A 23,562-nucleotide genomic window follows, 5' to 3' on the forward strand; every position below is an offset into this window, starting at 1 on the left:
TGTTAAAGTCTTCTGCCGTTGTGTGCACACAGCTCCTGTGCCACCCGGATGGCAGTCTGTATTCTGCAGTCCTGTGTTACTCCTCTCTCCTATCTCTGATCAGTCGGTAGAAGAGGAGTCAGAACATGTAGCATACGGCTGCAGGATCAGGCCTCTGGTTCACGTGTCACCATGGAGACGCATCGGTTTGAATACTTAGACGTCTCATTTCTTTGAATATACATAAAGCGTGGGTGGAGGAGTGCGGCCGTTACCTGGGGTTGAGCTGCATGGGCCATCATGGTTGTCACTGGACTCAGACGCCTTCACTCTCTTATCGATTGATTCCTGGAGTTTGCTGCATTTGTCCTTGGCCGTCAGTTCTGCTGAGATATAATCCAGATTGTCCTTCTGCAGCTCCTCCCGCCTGAACAGGAACAGAGACCCCAATCCATGGAATTTAGACTTCTCATACTGGGCTCTGAGATCGTTGTCTGAACTTGTATCATCCAGGTCATCTACCACCACAACCACTGCCAGATTCTTCTTTCCTGCACAAAATAAAAATAACTATAGTGCAGGTATACCGTATAATCTGCGGTATAATCTGCGGTATAATCTGAGGTATAATCTGCGGTATAATCTGCGGTATAATGTAAAGTATAATCTATGATATAAATTTTACTATGATCTATGGTATAATCTGCAATATAATCTGTGGTAGTCAAAGGTATAATCCACTATTTTATGGCATAATCTACAATATAATCTGGTATATAATCTAAAGTGTTACATACAATATAATCTACACTATAATCTATGATACTAAAACAGAGCGGAGGATCAGCGCTTCCTTAAAATCATGTGTTTAATCTCTGTTAAAACCGATGTCCGTCCATTACTGTCTCATTCTCTGACGCGTTTCTGGCTGTAGCCCCCGGTCATAGAACATCAATAACGATTGAACGCACGATTTTAGGGGCGCGCTCATTCTCCGCTCTTTTTTTGTGATAACTGGTCAAACGGTTTTGGATCTCTGCAGCCTCCTAACAAGTCCTGATATCCACAATACTACAGTGACGCATTGTCCAGATACTTTCCTTTTTTATAATCTATGGTGTAATCTGTGGTATAATCTACTATATGTTATATGGCATAATATAGTTATATAATCTATGGTATAATCTACAGTATAATCTGGCATACTCAATGGTACAATCTACAGCATCATCTACAGTACTGGATATCTTACAGTATAATCTACATTACAATCTACAAGATAATCTACTTGATGGGATTAGGAGTGTAATCTTTTCTCAGCATTATAGTGGTGACTCCAGGTCCATTTGGAGACATCACATGAATTGAGGAGGGGTACACCAGGGTAACAATAATGCAGCTAAACGTGCCATAACTCTTCAGTAAAGAAAAAGCATAATGCCCCACTACAAGAAACAGGGGGGAGAGGGAGGCAGCCCCTCTGCTCCCAGACCCAGGCTTATCCTGAGGGGGGCATGGGAGAGGCCTTTCCAGCCTCCATCAGAGCCTCTGATGGTGAGGATGGACTTGGCTGGCGGTATACACCAGGTACCACTGCAGGGCGGCTCTTGGTTGTTGCGCTCCACCAAGAGGGCTGGACGGCATACAGCAAAACCGAAGGAAAGGATGAACTTCCAGTAGGGAATAATAGGGTGGGCCAACCCTGACCCTTACCCTGAACTCCCTGATGTCGCTAGACAGTTTCTCTCACCCTGTGTGGTGATTACGTGCCTATCCCTGTCTTTCCCTGAGCATGGCCCTGTCTAGTGCACAGAGCAGCAGAAACACTAGTCCTGCTCTAGGATAAAGACACAAAGGGGAAAAGACACAGACAGGGTTAAAAGAAACCGCACTTGTACAATCCAAATCAAACTACAGTAGGAGTAAAGGGAATGGATAAGTGAGGCAAACCGAAAAGAGAACAAAGGATGGGAAGACTCCAAACAAACTTCCAAGCAGCAACCTCCAGATCCGGCTCACACCTCCACACCAAGACCAAGGTAGAGCAAGCTATCACTGTCCACTCCTCAAGCGGAGAGGTGAGTATAGCAGAGGGGAGTGGGAAAATCAGAACAGCTGAGATAACCCAGGACATAAAGCCTTAGCAGACCAAAAGAACTGATTAACCCTTGCAGCTCTGGAACAAGGAAAATGTGCAAAGCTAACTGAAAGCAAAGCAGATCCAGCCCGTGCAAGTGTGCATGTAGCCATGTGCTGGGATCTTCTGACCCCTGAAATAGACAACACATAATCTATAGTATAATCTACGGTTCAGAGCTGTAATCTGGAGACAGAAGGAGACATACAGGGGTCCCCTGGTGATGTTATAATGGGTCTATATGACTTTTATGGGAGAGCCCTGTCTACAGGTCAAAAGTACAGATATAGGGAGGTAGTGACTCCAGAATACAGCCTGTAGGACCAGTCTGTGGTTATTAGCTGGGCACACACTTGGATGGAGACCTCTTTCTGGGGCTGTTATGGGAGAGCCCTGTCTACAGGACAAAAGTACCGATATAGGGAGGTAGTGACTCCAGAATACAGCCTGTAGGACCAGTCTGTGGTTATTAGGTGGGCACACACTTGGATGGAGACCTCTTTCTGGGGCTGTTATGGGAGACCCCTGACTACAGGACAAAAGTACCGATATAGGGAGGTAGTGACTCCAGAATACAGCCTGTAGGACCAGTCTGTGGACATTAGGTGGGCACACACTTGGATGGAGACCTCTTTCTGGGGTTGTTATGGGAGAGCCCTGTCTACAGGTCAGAAGTACAGATGTGGGGGAGGTAGTGACTCCAGAATTCAGCCTGTAGGACCAGTCTGTGGACATTAGATGGGCACACACTTGGATGGAGACCTTTCTGGGGCTGTTATGGGAGACCCCTGTCTACAGATCAGAAGTACAGATGTGGGGGAGGTAGTGACTCCAGAATACAGCCTGTAGGACCAGTCTGTGGACATTAAGTGGGCACACACTTGGATGGAGACCTCTTTCTGGGGTTGTTATGGGAGAGCCCTGTCTACAGGTCAGAAGTACAGATGTGGGGGAGGTAGTGACTCCAGAATACAGCCTGTAGGACCAGTCTGTGGACATTAAGTGGGCACACACTTGGATGGAGACCTCTTTCTGGGGCTGTTATGGGAGAGCCCTGTCTACAGGTCAGAAGTACAGATATCGGGAAGTAGTGACTCCAGAATACAGCCTGTAGGACCGGTCTGTGAACATTAGGTGGGCACACACTTGGATGGAGACCTCTTTCTGGGGCTGTTATGGGAGAGCCCTGTCTACAGGTCAGAAGTACAGATGTGGGGGAGGTAGTGGCTCTAGAATACAGCCTGTAGGACCAGTCTGTGGACATTAGGTGGGCACACACTTAGATGGAGACCTCTTTCTGGGGCTGTTATGGGAGAGCCCTGTCTACAGATCAGAAGTACAGATGTGGGGAAGGTAGTGACTCCAGAATACAGCCTGTAGGACCAGTTTGTGGACATTAGGTGGGCACACACTTAGATGGAGACCTCTTTCTGGGGTTGTTATGGGAGAGCCCTGTCTACAGGTCAGAAGTACAGATATTGGGTAGGTAGTGACTCCAGAATAGAGCCTGTAGCACCAGTCTGTGGACATTACGTGGGCAGAGACCTGGATGGAGACCTCTTTCTGGGGCTGTTATGGGTCACGGTATTTACCTTTTTCCTTCTTGATATTCTGCAGATCTGAATGCTTCTTGTCTTTAATCATCTTCTTGAAGGCTTCCTTGGTGAAGTGCAGGATGCACGTGAGGACGGTTCCCTTCTCTTTGGGTAAGAAGTTCTTAATCTCCGAGATCTGACAATAACTAATCTCCATTTTCTCATGGTCCCTCAGCAGTGGCTCCAGCCAGTGCTGCTTCTTCTGGGGGGGATCTTTGTTGGGGTTGGCACATCCGCTCTTTGGAAATAGTTTATAGTTCGATTAAAACAGAGAAATAAAATCTGAGATTGGACAAGCAGAACCCACCGACCCTTGAGTGACTGTAGACAAATTTATATTATGGAGAAAAGAAGACCCCGGACCCCACACATCATAGAAATGTCATTGTTCAATTATGATTACAATGAAATCTTTGTCATGTAGGAATGGACAGTGCTTGATGACCAGTAGAAGGTAAGTGGATCTACCATATAATCTGTCCTCTCTCTGTGATGTCCTGCAATCTAGACATACAAAACCTACGGCAGGTTTCGGGGCTGAGGCTCCTCCAGGGGTGTAAAGTTACTTTTTCTATGTAAGGCCTAAGTCTGAGAGGTGATCAGTGGAGATCTGGTTACACCATACTCCTCTCTGAGCAGATGGATTTGGAGATGCTTTCTCTGTTCTGGTGACTATCTTTGTATCTATGGGTTTTATGTGGTCATAATACATTGGGCCACTCATTGTGATGTTACTAGTCCTAGGTCACTTACACTTGCACTTGCACACGTATCATTCCCTATACCCTTTATATTACACTGCATATTATATCACTTACTACATACTACCAGGCTGCTGAATCTTGTATTTTTTTCAATCCACTGCACTCACCATCATACGGATATGTCACAGCCGTCCATACTTACAGCAAGTGAAATAAGTATTCAACACGTCAGCAGTTTTCTAAGTGAATATATTCCCAAAGCTACTATTGACATGAATTTCTCACCAGATGTCTTTAATAACCCATCCAATCCACACAAACAGAGAAATCAAACCATAGCGTTCTATAAATTATGTGTAATAATGAGAAATGACACAGGGAAAAAGTATTGAACACTAGAAGAAAGAGCGGTGCAAAAACCCTGGAAAGTCCTGACACCCGCTGAAATCTATCAGTAATTAGAAGCAATCCTGCCACTTAGTGAGAAATAATATCAACTGGTTCAATTGATGGCCGATAAAAAGGTGTCTCATTACCAAGGTGTCACACAAGAAACATCTCAAGATGGGTAAAACCAGGGAGCCGTCAAAGACCTTCACAACCATATTGTTGCAAAACATACTGATGGCATTGGTCACAGAAGAATTTCTAAACTACTGAAGGTTCAAGTGAGCTCTGTTGGGGCCATAATCTGGAAGAGGAAAGAACTTCATTCCATCGTAAACTGGCCACAAGCAGGTTTAAAGGAGAGAAAATAATTATCAGAAGAGTTGTCCAAGAGCCAAGGATGACCTGTGGAGATCTACAGAAAGACCTGGAATCAGCAGGTGCAATTGTTTGACAGAAAACAATAAGTAAAGCACTCCTCCTCCATGGCCTGTATGCACGCTCCTATATACACGCTCACATGTAAGACTCCATTGTTGAACAAAAAGGAGGTTCAAAAGCATTTCAAGTTTGCACTACAACATTTAGAGAAGCCTGTGAAATATTGGAGAACATAGTCTGGTCAGATGAGAATAAAACTGAATTCTTTGGAGACCAAAGGCAAATCACCCAAAAAACACCAACACCAGTGAAGTGTGGAGGTGGGAACATCATGGTGTGGGACTGTTCTTCAGCAGACGGCACTGGCAAACTTCATATAATTGAAGGAAGGATGAATGGACAAATGTAGCGAGACATTCCTGATAAATATCTGCTGCCATCTATCAGGATGATGAAGATGAAATGAGGGTGGACACTTCAGAAGACAATGATCCCAAACACACGGCCAAGGAAACTGCCAACTGGTGTCAGAAATTGAAGTGAACTGTGGAGAAAGAAAGCACAATAGGGTCTTACCCGGTATATACCGAGAGAATATTCAAGGAATGCACTCACCTCAAGGAGTTGTGCCAGTCACAACTCCTATATAAGCATACTTTGTTGGGATGTATTCTGCTGCAGCCCCAATGGTAGATAACAGAGAACAATAGAGAAGGGGTTTATGCCGCGCTATTCATCAGGTTAGAGGAAAAGGAGTAATCAATATTCCTTTATTGTAGCTTGTGTCTTCGCGTTTCAGGAGCTCTGCTCCCTTCTTCAGGACATACAGCATAAAGATAACATATGTTATGTCATGAAGAAGGGAGCAGAGCTCCTGAAATGCGTAGACACAAGCGACAAAAAAGGAACATTGATTACTCCTTGTCCTCTATCCCGATGAATAGCGCGGCATAAACCCCTTCTCTATTGTTCTCGGTTAACTGGTGTCAGAGAAAGAAAATAAATCTGCTAGAATGGCCGAGCCGATCACCAGAACTGAATCCAATAGAAAATGTCTGGAAGGAAGTAAAGCTCAGACTTCATAGAAGGAGCCGGGACCTGCAGGATGTGAGGAGTGTGCGCGTAAGAATGGGCCAAAATCCACCTGAGCAATGCAAGTGACCAGTGTCTCCATACAGAATGTGAGGAGTGTGTGCGGAAGAATGGGCCAAAATCCACCTGAGCAATGCAGGTGACTAGTGTCTCCATACAGGATGTGAGGAGTGTGTGCGGAAGAATGGGCCAAAATCCACCTGAGCAATGCAGGTGACTAGTGTCTCCATGCAGGATGTGAGGAGTGTGTGCGGAAGAATGGGCCAAAATCCACCTGAGCAATGCAGGCGACTAGTGTCTCCATACAGGATGTGAGGAGTGTGTGCGTAAGAATGGACCAAAATCCACCTGAGCAATGCAGGCGACTAGTGTCTCCATACAGGATGTGAGGAGTGTGTGCGGAAGAATGGGCCAAAATCCACCTGAGCAATGCAGGCGACTAGTGTCTCCATACAGGATGTGAGGAGTGTGTGCGGAAGAATGGACCAAAATCCACCTGAGCAATGCAGGCGACTAGTGTCTCCATACAGGATGTGAGGAGTGTGTGCGGAAGAATGGGCCAAAATCCACCTGAGCAATGCAGGCGACTAGTGTCTCCATACAGGATGTGAGGAGTGTGTGCGTAAGAATGGACCAAAATCCACCTGAGCAATGCAGGCGACTAGTGTCTCCATACAGGATGTGAGGAGTGTGTGCGGAAGAATGGGCCAAAATCCACCTGAGCAATGCAGGCGACTAGTGTCTCCATACAGGATGTGAGGAGTGTGTGCGTAAGAATGGACCAAAATCCACCTGAGCAATGCAGGCGACTAGTGTCTCCATACAGGATGTGAGGAGTGTGTGTGGAAGAATGGACCAAAATCCACCTGAGCAATGCAGGCGACTAGTGTCTCCATACAGGATGTGAGGAGTGTGTGCGTAAGAATGGACCAAAATCCACCTGATCAATGCAGGCGACTAGTGTCTCCATACAGGATGTGAGGAGTGTGTGTGGAAGAATGGACCAAAATCCACCTGAGCAATGCAGGGACTAGTGTCTCCATACAGGATGTGAGGGGTGTGTGTGGAAGAATGGGCCAAAATCCACCTGAGCAATGCAGGTGACTAGTGTCTCCATACAGGATGTGAGGGGTGTGTGTGGAAGAATGGGCCAAAATCCACCTGAGCAATGCAGGCGACTAGTGTCTCCATACAGGATGTGAGGAGTGTGTGCAGAAGAAGGAGCCAAATCCACCTGAGCAATGCAGGCGACTAGTGTCTCCATACAAGATGTGAGGGGTGTGTGTGGAAGAATGGGCCAAAATCCACCTGAGCAATGCAGGCGACTAGTGTCTCCATACAGGATGTGAGGAGTGTGTGCGGAAGAATGAGCCAACATCCACCTGAGCAATGCAGGCGACTAGTGTCTCCATACAGGATGTGAGGAGTGTGTACAGAAGAATGGGCCAAAATCCACCTGAGCAATGCAGGCGACTAGTGTCTCCATACAGGATGTGAGGAGTGTGTGCGGAAGAATGGGCCAAAATCCACCTGAGCAATGCAGGCGACTAGTGTCTCCATACAGGATGTGAGGAGTGTGTGCAGAAGAATGGGCCAAAATCCACCTGAGCAATGCAGGTGACTAGTGTCTCCATACAGGATGTAAGGAGTGTGTGCAGAAGAATGGTCCAAAATCCACCTGAGCAATGCAGGTGACTAGTGTCTCCATACAGGATGTGAGGAGTGTGTGCGGAAGAATGGGCCAAAATCCACCTGAGCAATGCAGGCGACTAGTGTCTCCATACAGGATGTGAGGAGTGTGTGCGGAAGAATGGGCCAAAATCCACCTGAGCAATGCAGGTGACTAGTGTCTCCATACAGGATGTGAGGAGTGTGTGCGGAAGAATGGGACAAAATCCACCTGAGCAATGCAGGCGACTAGTGTCTCCATACAGGATGTGAGGAGTGTGTGCGGAAGAATGGGCCAAAATCCACCTGAGCAATGCAGGCGACTAGTGTCTCCATACAGGATGTGAGGAGTGTGTGCGGAAGAATGGGCCAAAATCCACCTGAGCAATGCAGGTGACTAGTGTCTCCATACAGTATGTGAGGAGTGTGTGTGCGGAAGAATGGGCCAAACTCTACCTGAGCAATGCAGGAGACTAGTGTCTCCATACAGGATGTGAGGAGTGTGTGTGGAAGAATGGGCCAAAATCCACCTGAGCAATGCAGGTGACTAGTGTCTCCATACAGGATGTGAGGAGTGTGTGCAGAAGAATGGACCAAAATCCACCTGAGCATTGCAGGTGACTAGTGTCTCCATACAGGATGTGAGGAGTGTGTGCGGAAAAATGGGCCAAACTCTACCTGAGCAATGCAGGAGACTAGTGTCTCCATACAGGATGTGAGGAGTGTGTGCGGAAGTATGGGCCAAAATCCACCTGAGCAATGCAGGTGACCAGTGTCTCCATACAGGATGTGAGGAGTGTGTGCGGAAGAATGGGCCAAAATCCACCTGAGCAATGCAGGAGACTAGTGTCTCCATACAGGATGTGAGGAGTGTGTGCGGAAGAATGGGCCAAAATCCACCTGAGCAATGCAGGTGACTAGTGTCTCCATACAGGATGTGAGCAGTGTGTGCGGAAGAATGGGCCAAAATCCACCTGAGCAATGCAGGCGACTAGTGTCTCCATACAGGATGTGAGGAGTGTGTGCAGAAGAATGGGCCAAAATCCACCTGAGCAATGCAGGCGACTAGTGTCTCCATACAGGATGTGAGGAGTGTGTGCGGAAGAATGGGCCAAAATCCACCTGAGCAATGCAGGTGACTAGTGTCTCCATACAGGATGTGAGGAGTGTGTGCAGAAGAACGGACCAAAATCCAACTGAGCAATGCAGGTGACTAGTGTCTCCATACAGGATGTGAGGAGTGTGTGCGGAAGAATGGGCCAAAATCCACCTGAGCAATGCAGGCGACTAGTGTCTCCATACAGGATGTGAGGAGTGTGTGCGGAAGAATGGGCCAAAATCCATCTGAGCAATGCAGGTGACTAGTGTCTCCATACAGGATGTGAGGAGTGTGTGCGGAAGAATGGGCCAAAAACCACCTGAGCAATGCAGGTGACTAGTGTCTCCATACAGGATGTGAGGAGTGTGTGTGGAAGAATGGGCCAAAATCCACCTGAGCAATGCAGGTGACTAGTGTCTCCATACAGGATGTGAGGAGTGTGTGCGGAAGAATGGGCCAAAAACCACCTGAGCAATGCAGGCGACTAGTGTCTCCATACAGGATGTGAGGAGTGTGTGAGGAAGAATGGGCCAAAATCCACCTGAGCAATGCAAGTGACTAGTGTCTCCATACAGGATGTGAGGAGCGTGTGTGCGGAGGAATGGGCCAAAATCCACCTGAGCAATGCAGGTGACTAGTGTCTCCATACAAGATGTGAGGAGTGTGTGCGGAAGAATGGGCCAAAATCCACCTGAGCAATGCAGGTGACTAGTGTCTCCATACAGGATGTGAGGAGTGTGTGTGTGGAAGAATGGGCCAAAATCCACCTGAGCAATGCAGGTGACTAATGTTCCCATACAGGATGTGAGGAGTGTGTGTGGAAGAATGGGGCAAAATCCACCTGAGCAATGCAGCCGACTAGTGTCTCCATACAGGATGTGAGGAGTGTGTGCAAAAGAATGGGCCAAAATCCACCTGAGCAATGCAGGCGACTAGTGTCTCCATACAGGATGTGAGGAGTGTGTGCGGAAGAATGGGCCAAAATCCACCTGAGCAATGCAGGGGACTAGTGTCTCCAAACAGAATGTGAGGAGTGTGTGCGGAAGAATGGGCCAAAATCCACCTGAGCAATGCAGGTGACTAGTGTCTCCATACAGGATGTGAGGAATATGTGAGGAAGAATGGGCCAAAATCCACCTGAGCAATGCAGGCGACTAGTGTCTCCATACAGGATGTGAGGAGTGTGTGTGCGGAAGAATGGGCCAAAATCCACCTGAGCAATGCAGGTGACTAGTGTCTCCATACAGGATGTGAGGAGTGTGTGTGCGGAAGAATGGACCAAATCCTCCTGAGCAATGCAGATTACTAATGTCTCCATACAGGATGTGAGGAATATGTGAGGAAGAATGGGCCAAAATCCACCTGAGCAATGCAGGTGACTAGTGTCTCCATACAGGATGTGAGGAATATGTGAGGAAGAATGGGCCAAAATCCACCTGAGCAATGCAGGCGACTAGTGTCTCCATACAGGATGTGAGGAGTGTGTGCAGAAGAATGGGCCAAAATCCACCTGAGCAATGCAGGCGACTAGTGTCTCCATACAGGATGTGAGGAGTGTGTGCGGAAGAATGGGCCAAAATCCACCTGAGCAATGCAGGTGACTAGTGTCTCCATACAGGATGTGAGGAATATGTGCGGAAGAATGGGCCAAAATCCACCTGAGCAATGCAGGCGACTAGTGTCTCCATACAGGATGTGAGGAGTGTGTGCAGAAGAATGGGCCAAAATCCACCTGAGCAATGCAGGCGACTAGTGTCTCCATACAAAATGTGGGGAGTGTGTGCGGAAGAATGGGCCAAAATCCACCTGAGCAATGCAGGTGACTAGTGTCTCCATACAGAATGTGAGGAGTGTGTGCGGAAGAATTGGCCAAAATCTACCTGAGCAATGCAGGCGACTAGTGTCTCTATACAGGATGTGAGGAGTGTGTGTGGAAGAATGGACCAAAATCCACCTGAGCAATGCAGGTGACTAGTGTCTCCATACAGGATGTGAGGAGTGTGTGCAGAAGAATGGGCCAAAATCCACCTGAGCAATGCAGGTGACTAGTGTCTCCATACAGGATGTGAGAAATGTGTGCAGAAGAATGGACCAAAATCCACCTGAGCAATGCAGGTGACTAGTGTCTCCATACAGGATGTGAGGAGTGTGTGCAGAAGAATGGGCCAAAATCCACCTGAGCAATGCAGGTGACTAGTGTCGCCATACAGGATGTGAGGAGTGTGTGCAGAAGAATGGGCCAAAATCCACCTGAGCAATGCAGGCGACTAGTGTCTCCATACAGGATGTGAGGAGTGTGTGCGGAAGAATGGGCCAAAATCCACCTGAGCAATGCAGGTGACTAGTGTCTCCATACAGGATGTGAGGAGTGTGTGCAGAAGAATGGGCCAAAATCCACCTGAGCAATGCAGGTGACTAGTGTCTCCATACAGGATGTGAGGAGTGTGTGCAGAAGAATGGGCCAAAATCCACCTGAGCAATGCAGGCGACTAGTGTCTCCATACAGGATGTGAGGAGTGTGTGCGGAAGAATGGGCCAAAATCCACCTGAGCAATGCAGGTGACTAGTGTCTCCATACAGGATGTGAGGAGTGTGTGCGGAAGAATGGGCCAAAATCCACCTGAGCAATGCAGGCGACTAGTGTCTCCATACAGGATGTGAGGAGTGTGTGCGGAAGAATGGGCCAAAATCCACCTGAGCAATGCAGGCGACTAGTGTCTCCATACAGGATGTGAGGAGTGTGTGCAGAAGAATGGGCCAAAATCCCCCTGAGCAATGCAGGTGATTAGTGTCTCCATACAGGATGTGAGGAGTGTGTGCGGAAGAATGGGCCAAAATCCACCTGAGCAATGCAGGCGACTAGTGTCTCCATACAGGATGTGAGGAGTGTGTGCGGAAGAATGGGCCAAAATCCACCTGAGCAATGCAGGTGACTAGTGTCTCCATACAGGATGTGAGGAGTGTGTGCGGAGGAATGGGCCAAAATCCACCTGAGCAATGCAGGTGACTAGTGTCTCCATACAGGATGTGAGGAGTGTGTGCGGAAGAATGGGCCAAAATCCACCTGAGCAATGCAGGCGACTAGTGTCTCCATACAGGATGTGAGGAGTGTGTGCGGAAGAATGGGCCAAAATCCACCTGAGCAATGCAGGCGACTAGTGTCTCCATACAGGATGTGAGGAGTGTGTGCGGAAGAATGGGCCAAAACCCACCTGAGCAATGCAGGCGACTAGTGTCTCCATACAGGATGTGAGGAGTGTGTGCGGAAGAATGGGCCAAAATCCACCTGAGCAATGCAGGTGACTAGTGTCTCCATACAGGATGTGAGGAGTGTGTGCAGAAGAATGGGCCAAAATCCACCTGAGCAATGCAGGCGACTAGTGTCTCCATACAGGATGTGAGAAGTGTGTGCGGAAGAATGGGACAAAATCCACCTGAGCAATGCAGGCGACTAGTGTCTCCATACAGGATGTGAGGAGTGTGTGCGGAAGAATGGGCCAAAATCCACATGAGCAATGCAGGTGACCAGTGTCTCCTTACAGGATGTGAGGAGTGTGTGGAAGAATGGGCCAAAATCCACCTGAGCAATGCAGGCGACTAGTGTCTCCATACAGGATGTGAGGAGTGTGTGCAGAAGAATGGCCAAAATCCACCTGAGCATTGCAGGTGACTAGTGTCTCCATACAGGATGTGAGGAGTGTGTGCGGAAGAATGGGCCAAAATCCACCTGAGCAATGCAGGCGACTAGTGTCTCCATACAGGATGTGAGGAGTGTGTGCGGAAGAATGGGCCAAAATCCACCTGAGCAATGCAGGTGACTAGTGTCTCCATACAGGATGTGAGGAGTGTGTGCGGAAGAATGGGCCAAAATCCACCTGAACAATGCAGGTGACTAGTGTCTCCATACAGGATGTGAGGAGTGTGTGCAGAAGAATGGGCTAAAATCCACCTGAGCAATGCAGGGGACTAGTGTCTCCATACAGGATGTGAGGAGTGTGTGCAGAAGAATGGGCCAAAATCCACCTGAGCAATGCAGGTGACTAGTGTCTCCATACAGGATGTGAGGAGTGTGTGCGGAAGAATGGGCCAAAATCCACCTGAGCAATGCAGGCGACTAGTGTCTCCATACAGGATGTGAGGAGTGTGTGCGGAAGAATGAGCCAAAATCCACCTGAGCAATGCAGGCGACTAGTGTCTCCATACAGGATGTGAGGAGTGTGTGTGGAAGAATGGCCCAAAATCCACCTGAGCAATGCAGGCGACTAGTGTCTCCATACAGGATGTGAGGAGTGTGTGCGGAAGAATGAGCCAAAATCCACCTGAGCAATGCAGGTGACTAGTGTCTCCATACAGGATGTGAGGAGTGTGTGCGGAAGAATGGGCCAAAATCCACCTGAGCAATGCAGGTGACTAGTGTCTCCATACAGTATGTGAGGAGTGTGTGTGGAGGAATGGGCCAAAATCCACCTGAGCAATGCAGGTGACTAGTGTCTCCATACAGGATGTGAGGAGTGTGTGCAGAAGAATGGGCCAAAATGCACCTGAGCAATGCAGGCGACTAGTGTCTCCATACAGGATGTGAGGAGTGTGTGCGGAAGAATGGGCCAAAATCCACCTGAGCAATGCAGGTGACTAGTGTCTCCATACAGAATGTGAGGAGTGTGTGCGGAAGAATGGACCAAAATCCACCTGAGCAATGCAGGTGACTAGTGTCTCCATACAGGATGTGAGGAGTGTGTGTGGAAGAATGGGCCAAAATCCACCTGAGCAATGCAGGCGACTAGTGTCTCCATACAAAATGTGGGGAGTGTGTGCGGAAGAATGGGCCAAAATCCACCTGAGCAATGCAGGTGACTAGTGTCTCCATACAGAATGTGAGGAGTGTGTGCGGAAGAATGGGCCAAAATCCACCTGAGCAATGCAGGCGACTAGTGTCTCTATACAGGATGTGAGGAGTGTGTGTAGAAGAATGGACCAAAATCCACCTGAGCAATGCAGGTGACTAGTGTCTCCATACAGGATGTGAGGAGTGTGTGCAGAAGAATGGGCCAAAATCCACCTGAGCAATGCAGGTGACTAGTGTCTCCATACAGGATGTGAGAAATGTGTGCAGAAGAATGGACCAAAATCCACCTGAGCAATGCAGGTGACTAGTGTCTCCATACAGGATGTGAGGAGTGTGTGCAGAAGAATGGGCCAAAATCCACCTGAGCAATGCAGGTGACTAGTGTCGCCATACAGGATGTGAGGAGTGTGTGCAGAAGAATGGGCCAAAATCCACCTGAGCAATGCAGGCGACTAGTGTCTCCATACAGGATGTGAGGAGTGTGTGCGGAAGAATGGGCCAAAATCCACCTGAGCAATGCAGGTGACTAGTGTCTCCATACAGGATGTGAGGAGTGTGTGCAGAAGAATGGGCCAAAATCCACCTGAGCAATGCAGGTGACTAGTGTCTCCATACAGGATGTGAGGAGTGTGTGCAGAAGAATGGGCCAAAATCCACCTGAGCAATGCAGGCGACTAGTGTCTCCATACAGGATGTGAGGAGTGTGTGCGGAAGAATGGGCCAAAATCCACCTGAGCAATGCAGGTGACTAGTGTCTCCATACAGGATGTGAGGAGTGTGTGCGGAAGAATGGGCCAAAATCCACCTGAGCAATGCAGGCGACTAGTGTCTCCATACAGGATGTGAGGAGTGTGTGCGGAAGAATGGGCCAAAATCCACCTGAGCAATGCAGGCGACTAGTGTCTCCATACAGGATGTGAGGAGTGTGTGCAGAAGAATGGGCCAAAATCCCCCTGAGCAATGCAGGTGATTAGTGTCTCCATACAGGATGTGAGGAGTGTGTGCGGAAGATTGGGCCAAAATCCACCTGAGCAATGCAGGCGACTAGTGTCTCCATACAGGATGTGAGGAGTGTGTGCGGAAGAATGGGCCAAAATCCACCTGAGCAATGCAGGTGACTAGTGTCTCCATACAGGATGTGAGGAGTGTGTGCGGAGGAATGGGCCAAAATCCACCTGAGCAATGCAGGTGACTAGTGTCTCCATACAGGATGTGAGGAGTGTGTGCGGAAGAATGGGCCAAAATCCACCTGAGCAATGCAGGCGACTAGTGTCTCCATACAGGATGTGAGGAGAGTGTGCGGAAGAATGGGCCAAAATCCACCTGAGCAATGCAGGCGACTAGTGTCTCCATACAGGATGTGAGGAGTGTGTGCGGAAGAATGGGCCAAAATCCACCTGAGCAATGCAGGCGACTAGTGTCTCCATACAGGATGTGAGGAGTGTGTGCGGAAGAATGGGCCAAAATCCACCTGAGCAATGCAGGTGACTAGTGTCTCCATACAGGATGTGAGGAGTGTGTGCGGAAGAATGGGCCAAAATCCACCTGAGCAATGCAGGCGACTAGTGTCTCCATACAGGATGTGAGAAGTGTGTGCGGAAGAATGGGACAAAATCCACCTGAGCAATGCAGGCGACTAGTGTCTCCATACAGGATGTGAGGAGTGTGTGCGGAAGAATGGGCCAAAATCCACATGAGCAATGCAGGTGACCAGTGTCTCCTTACAGGATGTGAGGAGTGTGTGGAAGAATGGGCCAAAATCCACCTGAGCAATGCAGGCGACTAGTGTCTCCATACAGGATGTGAGGAGTGTGTGCAGAAGAATGGCCAAAATCCACCTGAGCATTGCAGGTGACTAGTGTCTCCATACAGGATGTGAGGAGTGTGTGCGGAAGAATGGGCCAAAATCCACCTGAGCAATGCAGGCGACTAGTGTCTCCATACAGGATGTGAGGAGTGTGTGCGGAAGAATGGGCCAAAATCCACTTGAGCAATGCAGGTGACTAGTGTCTCCATACAGGATGTGAGGAGTGTGTGCGGAAGAATGGGCCAAAATCCACCTGAACAATGCAGGTGGCTAGTGTCTCCATACAGGATGTGAGGAGTGTGTGCAGAAGAATGGGCTAAAATCCACCTGAGCAATGCAGGGGACTAGTGTCTCCATACAGGATGTGAGGAGTGTGTGCAGAAGAATGGGCCAAAATCCACCTGAGCAATGCAGGTGACTAGTGTCTCCATACAGGATGTGAGGAGTGTGTGCGGAAGAATGGGCCAAAATCCACCTGAGCAATGCAGGCGACTAGTGTCTCCATACAGGATGTGAGGAGTGTGTGCGGAAGAATGAGCCAAAATCCACCTGAGCAATGCAGGCGACTAGTGTCTCCATACAGGATGTGAGGAGTGTGTGTGGAAGAATGGCCCAAAATCCACCTGAGCAATGCAGGCGACTAGTGTCTCCATACAGGATGTGAGGAGTGTGTGCGGAAGAATGAGCCAAAATCCACCTGAGCAATGCAGGTGACTAGTGTCTCCATACAGGATGTGAGGAGTGTGTGCGGAAGAATGGGCCAAAATCCACCTGAGCAATGCAGGTGACTAGTGTCTCCATACAGTATGTGAGGAGTGTGTGTGGAGGAATGGGCCAAAATCCACCTGAGCAATGCAGGTGACTAGTGTCTCCATACAGGATGTGAGGAGTGTGTGCAGAAGAATGGGCCAAAATGCACCTGAGCAATGCAGGCGACTAGTGTCTCCATACAGGATGTGAGGAGTGTGTGCGGAAGAATGGGCCAAAATCCACCTGAGCAATGCAGGTGACTAGTGTCTCCATACAGAATGTGAGGAGTGTGTGCGGAAGAATGGACCAAAATCCACCTGAGCAATGCAGGTGACTAGTGTCTCCATACAGGATGTGAGGAGTGTGTGTGGAAGAATGGGCCAAAATCCACCTGAGCAATGCAGGCGACTAGTGTCTCCATACAAAATGTGGGGAGTGTGTGCGGAAGAATGGGCCAAAATCCACCTGAGCAATGCAGGTGACTAGTGTCTCCATACAGAATGTGAGGAGTGTGTGCGGAAGAATGGGCCAAAATCCACCTGAGCAATGCAGGCGACTAGTGTCTCCATACAGGATGTGAGGAGTGTGTGCAGAAGAAGGGGCCAAAATCCACCTGAGCAATGCAGGTGACTAGTGTCTCCATACAGGATGTGAGGAGTGTGTGTGGAAGAATGGACCAAAATCCACCTGAGCAATGCAGGTGACTAGTGTCTCCATACAGAATGTGAGGAATGTGTGCGGAAGAATGGGCCAAAATCCACCTGAGCAATGCAGGCGACTAGTGTCTCCATACAGGATGTGAGGAGTGTGTGCGGAAGAATGGGCCAAAATCCACCTGAGCAATGCAGGTGACTAGTGTCTCCATACAGGATGTGAGGAGTGTGTGTGGAAGAATGGACCAAAATCCACCTGAGCAATGCAGGTGACTAGTGTCTCCATACAGGATGTGAGGAGTGTGTGCAGAAGAATGAGCCAAAATCCACCTGAGCAATGCAGGTGACTAGTGTCTCCATACAGGATGTGAGGAGTGTGTGCAGAAGAATGGACCAAATCCACCTGAGCAATGCAGGCGACTAGTGTCTCCATACAGGATGTGACGAGTGTGTGCGGAAGAATGGGCCAAAATCCACCTGAGCAATGCAGACAACTAGTGTCTCCATACAGGATGTGAGGAGTGTGTGCGGAAGAATGGACCAAAATCCACCTGAGCAATGCAGGTGACTAGTGTCTCCATACAGGATGTGAGGAGTGTGTGCAGAAGAATGGACCAAATCCACCTGAGCAATGCAGGTGACTAGTGTCTCCATACAGGATGTGAGGAGTGTGTGCAGAAGAATGGGCCAAAATCCCCCTGAGCAATGCAGGTGACTAGTGTCTCCATACAGGATGTGAGGAGTGTGTGCGGAAGAATGGGCCAAAATCCACCTGAGCAATGCAGGCGACTAGTGTCTCCATACAGGATGTGAGGAGTGTGTGCGGAAGAATGGGCCAAAATCCACCTGAGCAATGCAGGCGACTAGTGTCTCCATACAGGATGTGAGGAGTGTGTGCGGAAGAATGGGCCAAAATCCACCTGAGCAATGCAGGCGACTAGTGTCTCCATACAGGATGTGAGGAGTGTGTGCGGAAGAATGGGCCAAAATCCACCTGAGCAATGCAGGTGACTAGTGTCTCCATACAGGATGTGAGGAGTGTGTGCGGAAGAATGGGCCAAAATCCACCTGAGCAATGCAGGCGACTAGTGTCTCCATACAGGATGTGAGAAGTGTGTGCGGAAGAATGGGACAAAATCCACCTGAGCAATGCAGGCGACTAGTGTCTCCATACAGGATGTGAGGAGTGTGTGCGGAAGAATGGGCCAAAATCCACATGAGCAATGCAGGTGACCAGTGTCTCCTTACAGGATGTGAGGAGTGTGTGGAAGAATGGGCCAAAATCCACCTGAGCAATGCAGGCGACTAGTGTCTCCATACAGGATGTGAGGAGTGTGTGCAGAAGAATGGCCAAAATCCACCTGAGCATTGCAGGTGACTAGTGTCTCCATACAGGATGTGAGGAGTGTGTGCGGAAGAATGGGCCAAAATCCACCTGAGCAATGCAGGCGACTAGTGTCTCCATACAGGATGTGAGGAGTGTGTGCGGAAGAATGGGCCAAAATCCACCTGAGCAATGCAGGTGACTAGTGTCTCCATACAGGATGTGAGGAGTGTGTGCGGAAGAATGGGCCAAAATCCACCTGAACAATGCAGGTGACTAGTGTCTCCATACAGGATGTGAGGAGTGTGTGCAGAAGAATGGGCTAAAATCCACCTGAGCAATGCAGGGGACTAGTGTCTCCATACAGGATGTGAGGAGTGTGTGCAGAAGAATGGGCCAAAATCCACCTGAGCAATGCAGGTGACTAGTGTCTCCATACAGGATGTGAGGAGTGTGTGCGGAAGAATGGGCCAAAATCCACCTGAGCAATGCAGGCGACTAGTGTCTCCATACAGGATGTGAGGAGTGTGTGCGGAAGAATGAGCCAAAATCCACCTGAGCAATGCAGGCGACTAGTGTCTCCATACAGGATGTGAGGAGTGTGTGTGGAAGAATGGCCCAAAATCCACCTGAGCAATGCAGGCGACTAGTGTCTCCATACAGGATGTGAGGAGTGTGTGCGGAAGAATGAGCCAAAATCCACCTGAGCAATGCAGGTGACTAGTGTCTCCATACAGGATGTGAGGAGTGTGTGCGGAAGAATGGGCCAAAATCCACCTGAGCAATGCAGGTGACTAGTGTCTCCATACAGTATGTGAGGAGTGTGTGTGGAGGAATGGGCCAAAATCCACCTGAGCAATGCAGGTGACTAGTGTCTCCATACAGGATGTGAGGAGTGTGTGCAGAAGAATGGGCCAAAATGCACCTGAGCAATGCAGGCGACTAGTGTCTCCATACAGGATGTGAGGAGTGTGTGCGGAAGAATGGGCCAAAATCCACCTGAGCAATGCAGGTGACTAGTGTCTCCATACAGAATGTGAGGAGTGTGTGCGGAAGAATGGACCAAAATCCACCTGAGCAATGCAGGTGACTAGTGTCTCCATACAGGATGTGAGGAGTGTGTGTGGAAGAATGGGCCAAAATCCACCTGAGCAATGCAGGCGACTAGTGTCTCCATACAAAATGTGGGGAGTGTGTGCGGAAGAATGGGCCAAAATCCACCTGAGCAATGCAGGTGACTAGTGTCTCCATACAGAATGTGAGGAGTGTGTGCGGAAGAATGGGCCAAAATCCACCTGAGCAATGCAGGCGACTAGTGTCTCCATACAGGATGTGAGGAGTGTGTGCAGAAGAAGGGGCCAAAATCCACCTGAGCAATGCAGGTGACTAGTGTCTCCATACAGGATGTGAGGAGTGTGTGTGGAAGAATGGACCAAAATCCACCTGAGCAATGCAGGTGACTAGTGTCTCCATACAGAATGTGAGGAATGTGTGCGGAAGAATGGGCCAAAATCCACCTGAGCAATGCAGGCGACTAGTGTCTCCATACAGGATGTGAGGAGTGTGTGCGGAAGAATGGGCCAAAATCCACCTGAGCAATGCAGGTGACTAGTGTCTCCATACAGGATGTGAGGAGTGTGTGTGGAAGAATGGACCAAAATCCACCTGAGCAATGCAGGTGACTAGTGTCTCCATACAGGATGTGAGGAGTGTGTGCAGAAGAATGGGCCAAAATCCACCTGAGCAATGCAGGTGACTAGTGTCTCCATACAGGATGTGAGGAGTGTGTGCAGAAGAATGGACCAAATCCACCTGAGCAATGCAGGCGACTAGTGTCTCCATACAGGATGTGACGAGTGTGTGCGGAAGAATGGGCCAAAATCCACCTGAGCAATGCAGACAACTAGTGTCTCCATACAGGATGTGAGGAGTGTGTGCGGAAGAATGGACCAAAATCCACCTGAGCAATGCAGGTGACTAGTGTCTCCATACAGGATGTGAGGAGTGTGTGCAGAAGAATGGACCAAATCCACCTGAGCAATGCAGGTGACTAGTGTCTCCATACAGGATGTGAGGAGTGTGTGCAGAAGAATGGGCCAAAATCCCCCTGAGCAATGCAGGTGACTAGTGTCTCCATACAGGATGTGAGGAGTGTGTTCGGAAGAATGGGCCAAAATCCACCTGAGCAATGCAGGCGACTAGTGTCTCCATACAGGATGTAAGGAGTGCGTGCGGAAGAATGGGCCAAAATCCACCTGAGCAATGCAGGTGACTAGTGTCTCCATACAGGATGTGAGGAGTGTGTGCGGAAGAATGGGCCAAAATCCACCTGAGCAATGCAGGCGACTAGTGTCTCCATACAGGATGTGAGGAGTGTGTGCGGACGAATGGGCCAAAATCCACCTGAGCAATGCAGGTGACTAGTGTCTCCATACAGGATGTGAGGAGTGTGTGCGGAAGAATGGACCAAAATCCACCTGAGCAATGCAGGCGACTAGTGTCTCCATACAGGATGTGAGGAGTGTGTGCGGAAGAATGGGCCAAAATCCACCTGAGCAATGCAGGCGACTAGTGTCTCCATACAGGATGTGAGAAGTGTGTGCGGTAGAATGGGCCAAAATCCACCTGAGCAATGCAGGTGACTAGTGTCTCCATACAGGATGTGAGGAGTGTGTGCGGAAGAATGGGCCAAAATCCACCTGAGCAATGCAGGTGACTAGTGTCTCCATACAGGATGTGAGGAGTGTGTGCGGAAGAATGGGCCAAAATCCACCTGAGCAATGCAGGTGACTAGTGTCTCCATACAGGATGTGAGGAGCGTGTGCGGAAGAATGGGCCAAAATCCACCTGAGCAATGCAGGCGACTAGTGTCTCCATACAGGATGTGAGGAGCGTGTGTGGAAGAATGGGCCAAAATCCACCTGAGCAATGCAGGTGACTAGTGTCTCCTTACAGGATGTGAGGAGTGTGTGCAGAAGAATGGACCAAAATCCACCTGAGCAATGCAGGCGACTAGTGTCTCCATACAGGATGTGAGGAGTGTGTGCGGAAGAATGGGCCAAAATCCACCTGAGCAATGCAGGGACTAGTGTCTCCATACAGGATGTGAGGAGTGTGTGCGGAAGAATGGGCCAAAATCCACATGAGCAATGCAGGTGACCAGTGTCTCCTTACAGGATGTGAGGAGTGTGTGGAAGAATGGGCCAAAATCCACCTGAGCAATGCAGGCGACTAGTGTCTCCATACAGGATGTGAGGAGTGTGTGCGGAAGAATGGGCCAAAATCCACCTGAGCAATGCAGGTGACTAGTGTCTCCATACAGGATGTGAGGAGTGTGTGCGGAAGAATGGGCCAAAATCCACCTTAGCAATGCAGGTGACTAGTGTCTCCATACAGGATGTGAGGAGTGTGTGCAGAAGAATGGCCAAAATCCACCTGAGCATTGCAGGTGACTAGTGTCTCCATACAGGATGTGAGGAGTGTGCGGAAGAATGGGCCAAAATCCACCTGAGCAATGCAGGTGACTAGTGTCTCCATACAGGATGTGAGGAGTGTGTGCGGAAGAATGGGCCAAAATCCACCTGAGCAATGCAGGCGACTAGTGTCTCCATACAGGATGTGAGGAGTGTGTGCGGAAGAATGGGCCAAAATCCACCTGAGCAATGCAGGTGACTAGTGTCTCCATACAGGATGTGAGGAGTGTGTGCGGAAGAATGGGCCAAAATCCACCTGAACAATGCAGGTGACTAGTGTCTCCATACAGGATGTGAGGAGTGTGTGCAGAAGAATGGGCTAAAATCCACCTGAGCAATGCAGGGGACTAGTGTCTCCATACAGGATGTGAGGAGTGTGTGCGGAAGAATGGACCAAAATCCACCTGAGCAATGCAGGTGACTAGTGTCTCCATACAGGATGTGAGGAGTGTGTGCAGAAGAATGGGCCAAAATCCACCTGAGCAATGCAGGTGACTAGTGTCTCCATACAGGATGTGAGGAGTGTGTGCGGAAGAATGAGCCAAAATCCACCTGAGCAATGCAGTGACTAGTGTCTCCATACAGGATGTGAGGAGTGTGTGCGGAAGAATGAGCCAAAATCCACCTGAGCAATGCAGGTGACTAGTGTCTCCATACAGTATGTGAGGAGTGTGTGTGGAGGAATGGGCCAAAATCCACCTGAGCAATGCAGGCGACTAGTGTCTCCATACAGGATGTGAGGAGTGTGTGCGGAAGAATGGGCCAAAATCCACCTGAGCAATGCAGGTGACTAGTGTCTCCATACAGGATGTGAGGAGTGTGTGCGGAAGAATGGGCCAAAATCCACATGAGCAATGCAGGTGACTAGTGTCTCCATACAGGATGTGAGGAGTGTGTGCGGAAGAATGGGCCAAAATCCACCTGAGCAATGCAGGGGACTAGTGTCTCCATACAGGATGTGAGGAGCGTGTGCGGAAGAATGGGCCAAATCCACCTGAGCAATGCAGGTGACTAGTGTCTCCATACAGGATGTGAGGAGCGTGTGCGGAAGAATGGGCCAAAATCCACCTGAGCAATGCAGGTGACTAGTGTCTCCATACAGGATGTGAGGAGTGTGTGCGGAAGAATGGGCCAAAATCCACCTTAGCAATGCAGGTGACTAGTGTCTCCATACAGGATGTGAGGAGTGTGTGCAGAAGAATGGCCAAAATCCACCTGAGCATTGCAGGTGACTAGTGTCTCCATACAGGATGTGAGGAGTGTGCGGAAGAATGGGCCAAAATCCACCTGAGCAATGCAGGTGACTAGTGTCTCCATACAGGATGTGAGGAGTGTGTGCGGAAGAATGGGCCAAAATCCACCTGAGCAATGCAGGCGACTAGTGTCTCCATACAGGATGTGAGGAGTGTGTGCGGAAGAATGGGCCAAAATCCACCTGAGCAATGCAGGTGACTAGTGTCTCCATACAGGATGTGAGGAGTGTGTGCGGAAGAATGGGCCAAAATCCACCTGAACAATGCAGGTGACTAGTGTCTCCATACAGGATGTGAGGAGTGTGTGCAGAAGAATGGGCTAAAATCCACCTGAGCAATGCAGGGGACTAGTGTCTCCATACAGGATGTGAGGAGTGTGTGCGGAAGAATGGACCAAAATCCACCTGAGCAATG

At 49.3% G+C, this 23,562-nt stretch overlaps 1 protein-coding gene across 1 annotated transcript in view; it reads right to left on the reverse strand.

Annotated features, from left to right (window-relative positions):
* LOC142246577 (uncharacterized) overlaps positions 1-23,562 on the reverse strand; it is a 112,603-nt gene that overhangs the window by 30,138 nt on the left and 58,903 nt on the right. The window contains exons 5-6 of the mRNA XM_075319643.1: positions 3,709-3,949; positions 255-530 (exon numbers count right to left, since the gene is read on the reverse strand). Coding sequence (XP_075175758.1) covers positions 255-530; positions 3,709-3,949 — 517 coding nt within the window. The remainder of the gene's footprint in view (positions 1-254; positions 531-3,708; positions 3,950-23,562) is intronic.

Source organism: Anomaloglossus baeobatrachus, chromosome 7 (assembly GCF_048569485.1).
Source record: "Anomaloglossus baeobatrachus isolate aAnoBae1 chromosome 7, aAnoBae1.hap1, whole genome shotgun sequence".
Classification (NCBI taxonomy): Eukaryota; Metazoa; Chordata; class Amphibia; order Anura; family Aromobatidae; genus Anomaloglossus; species Anomaloglossus baeobatrachus.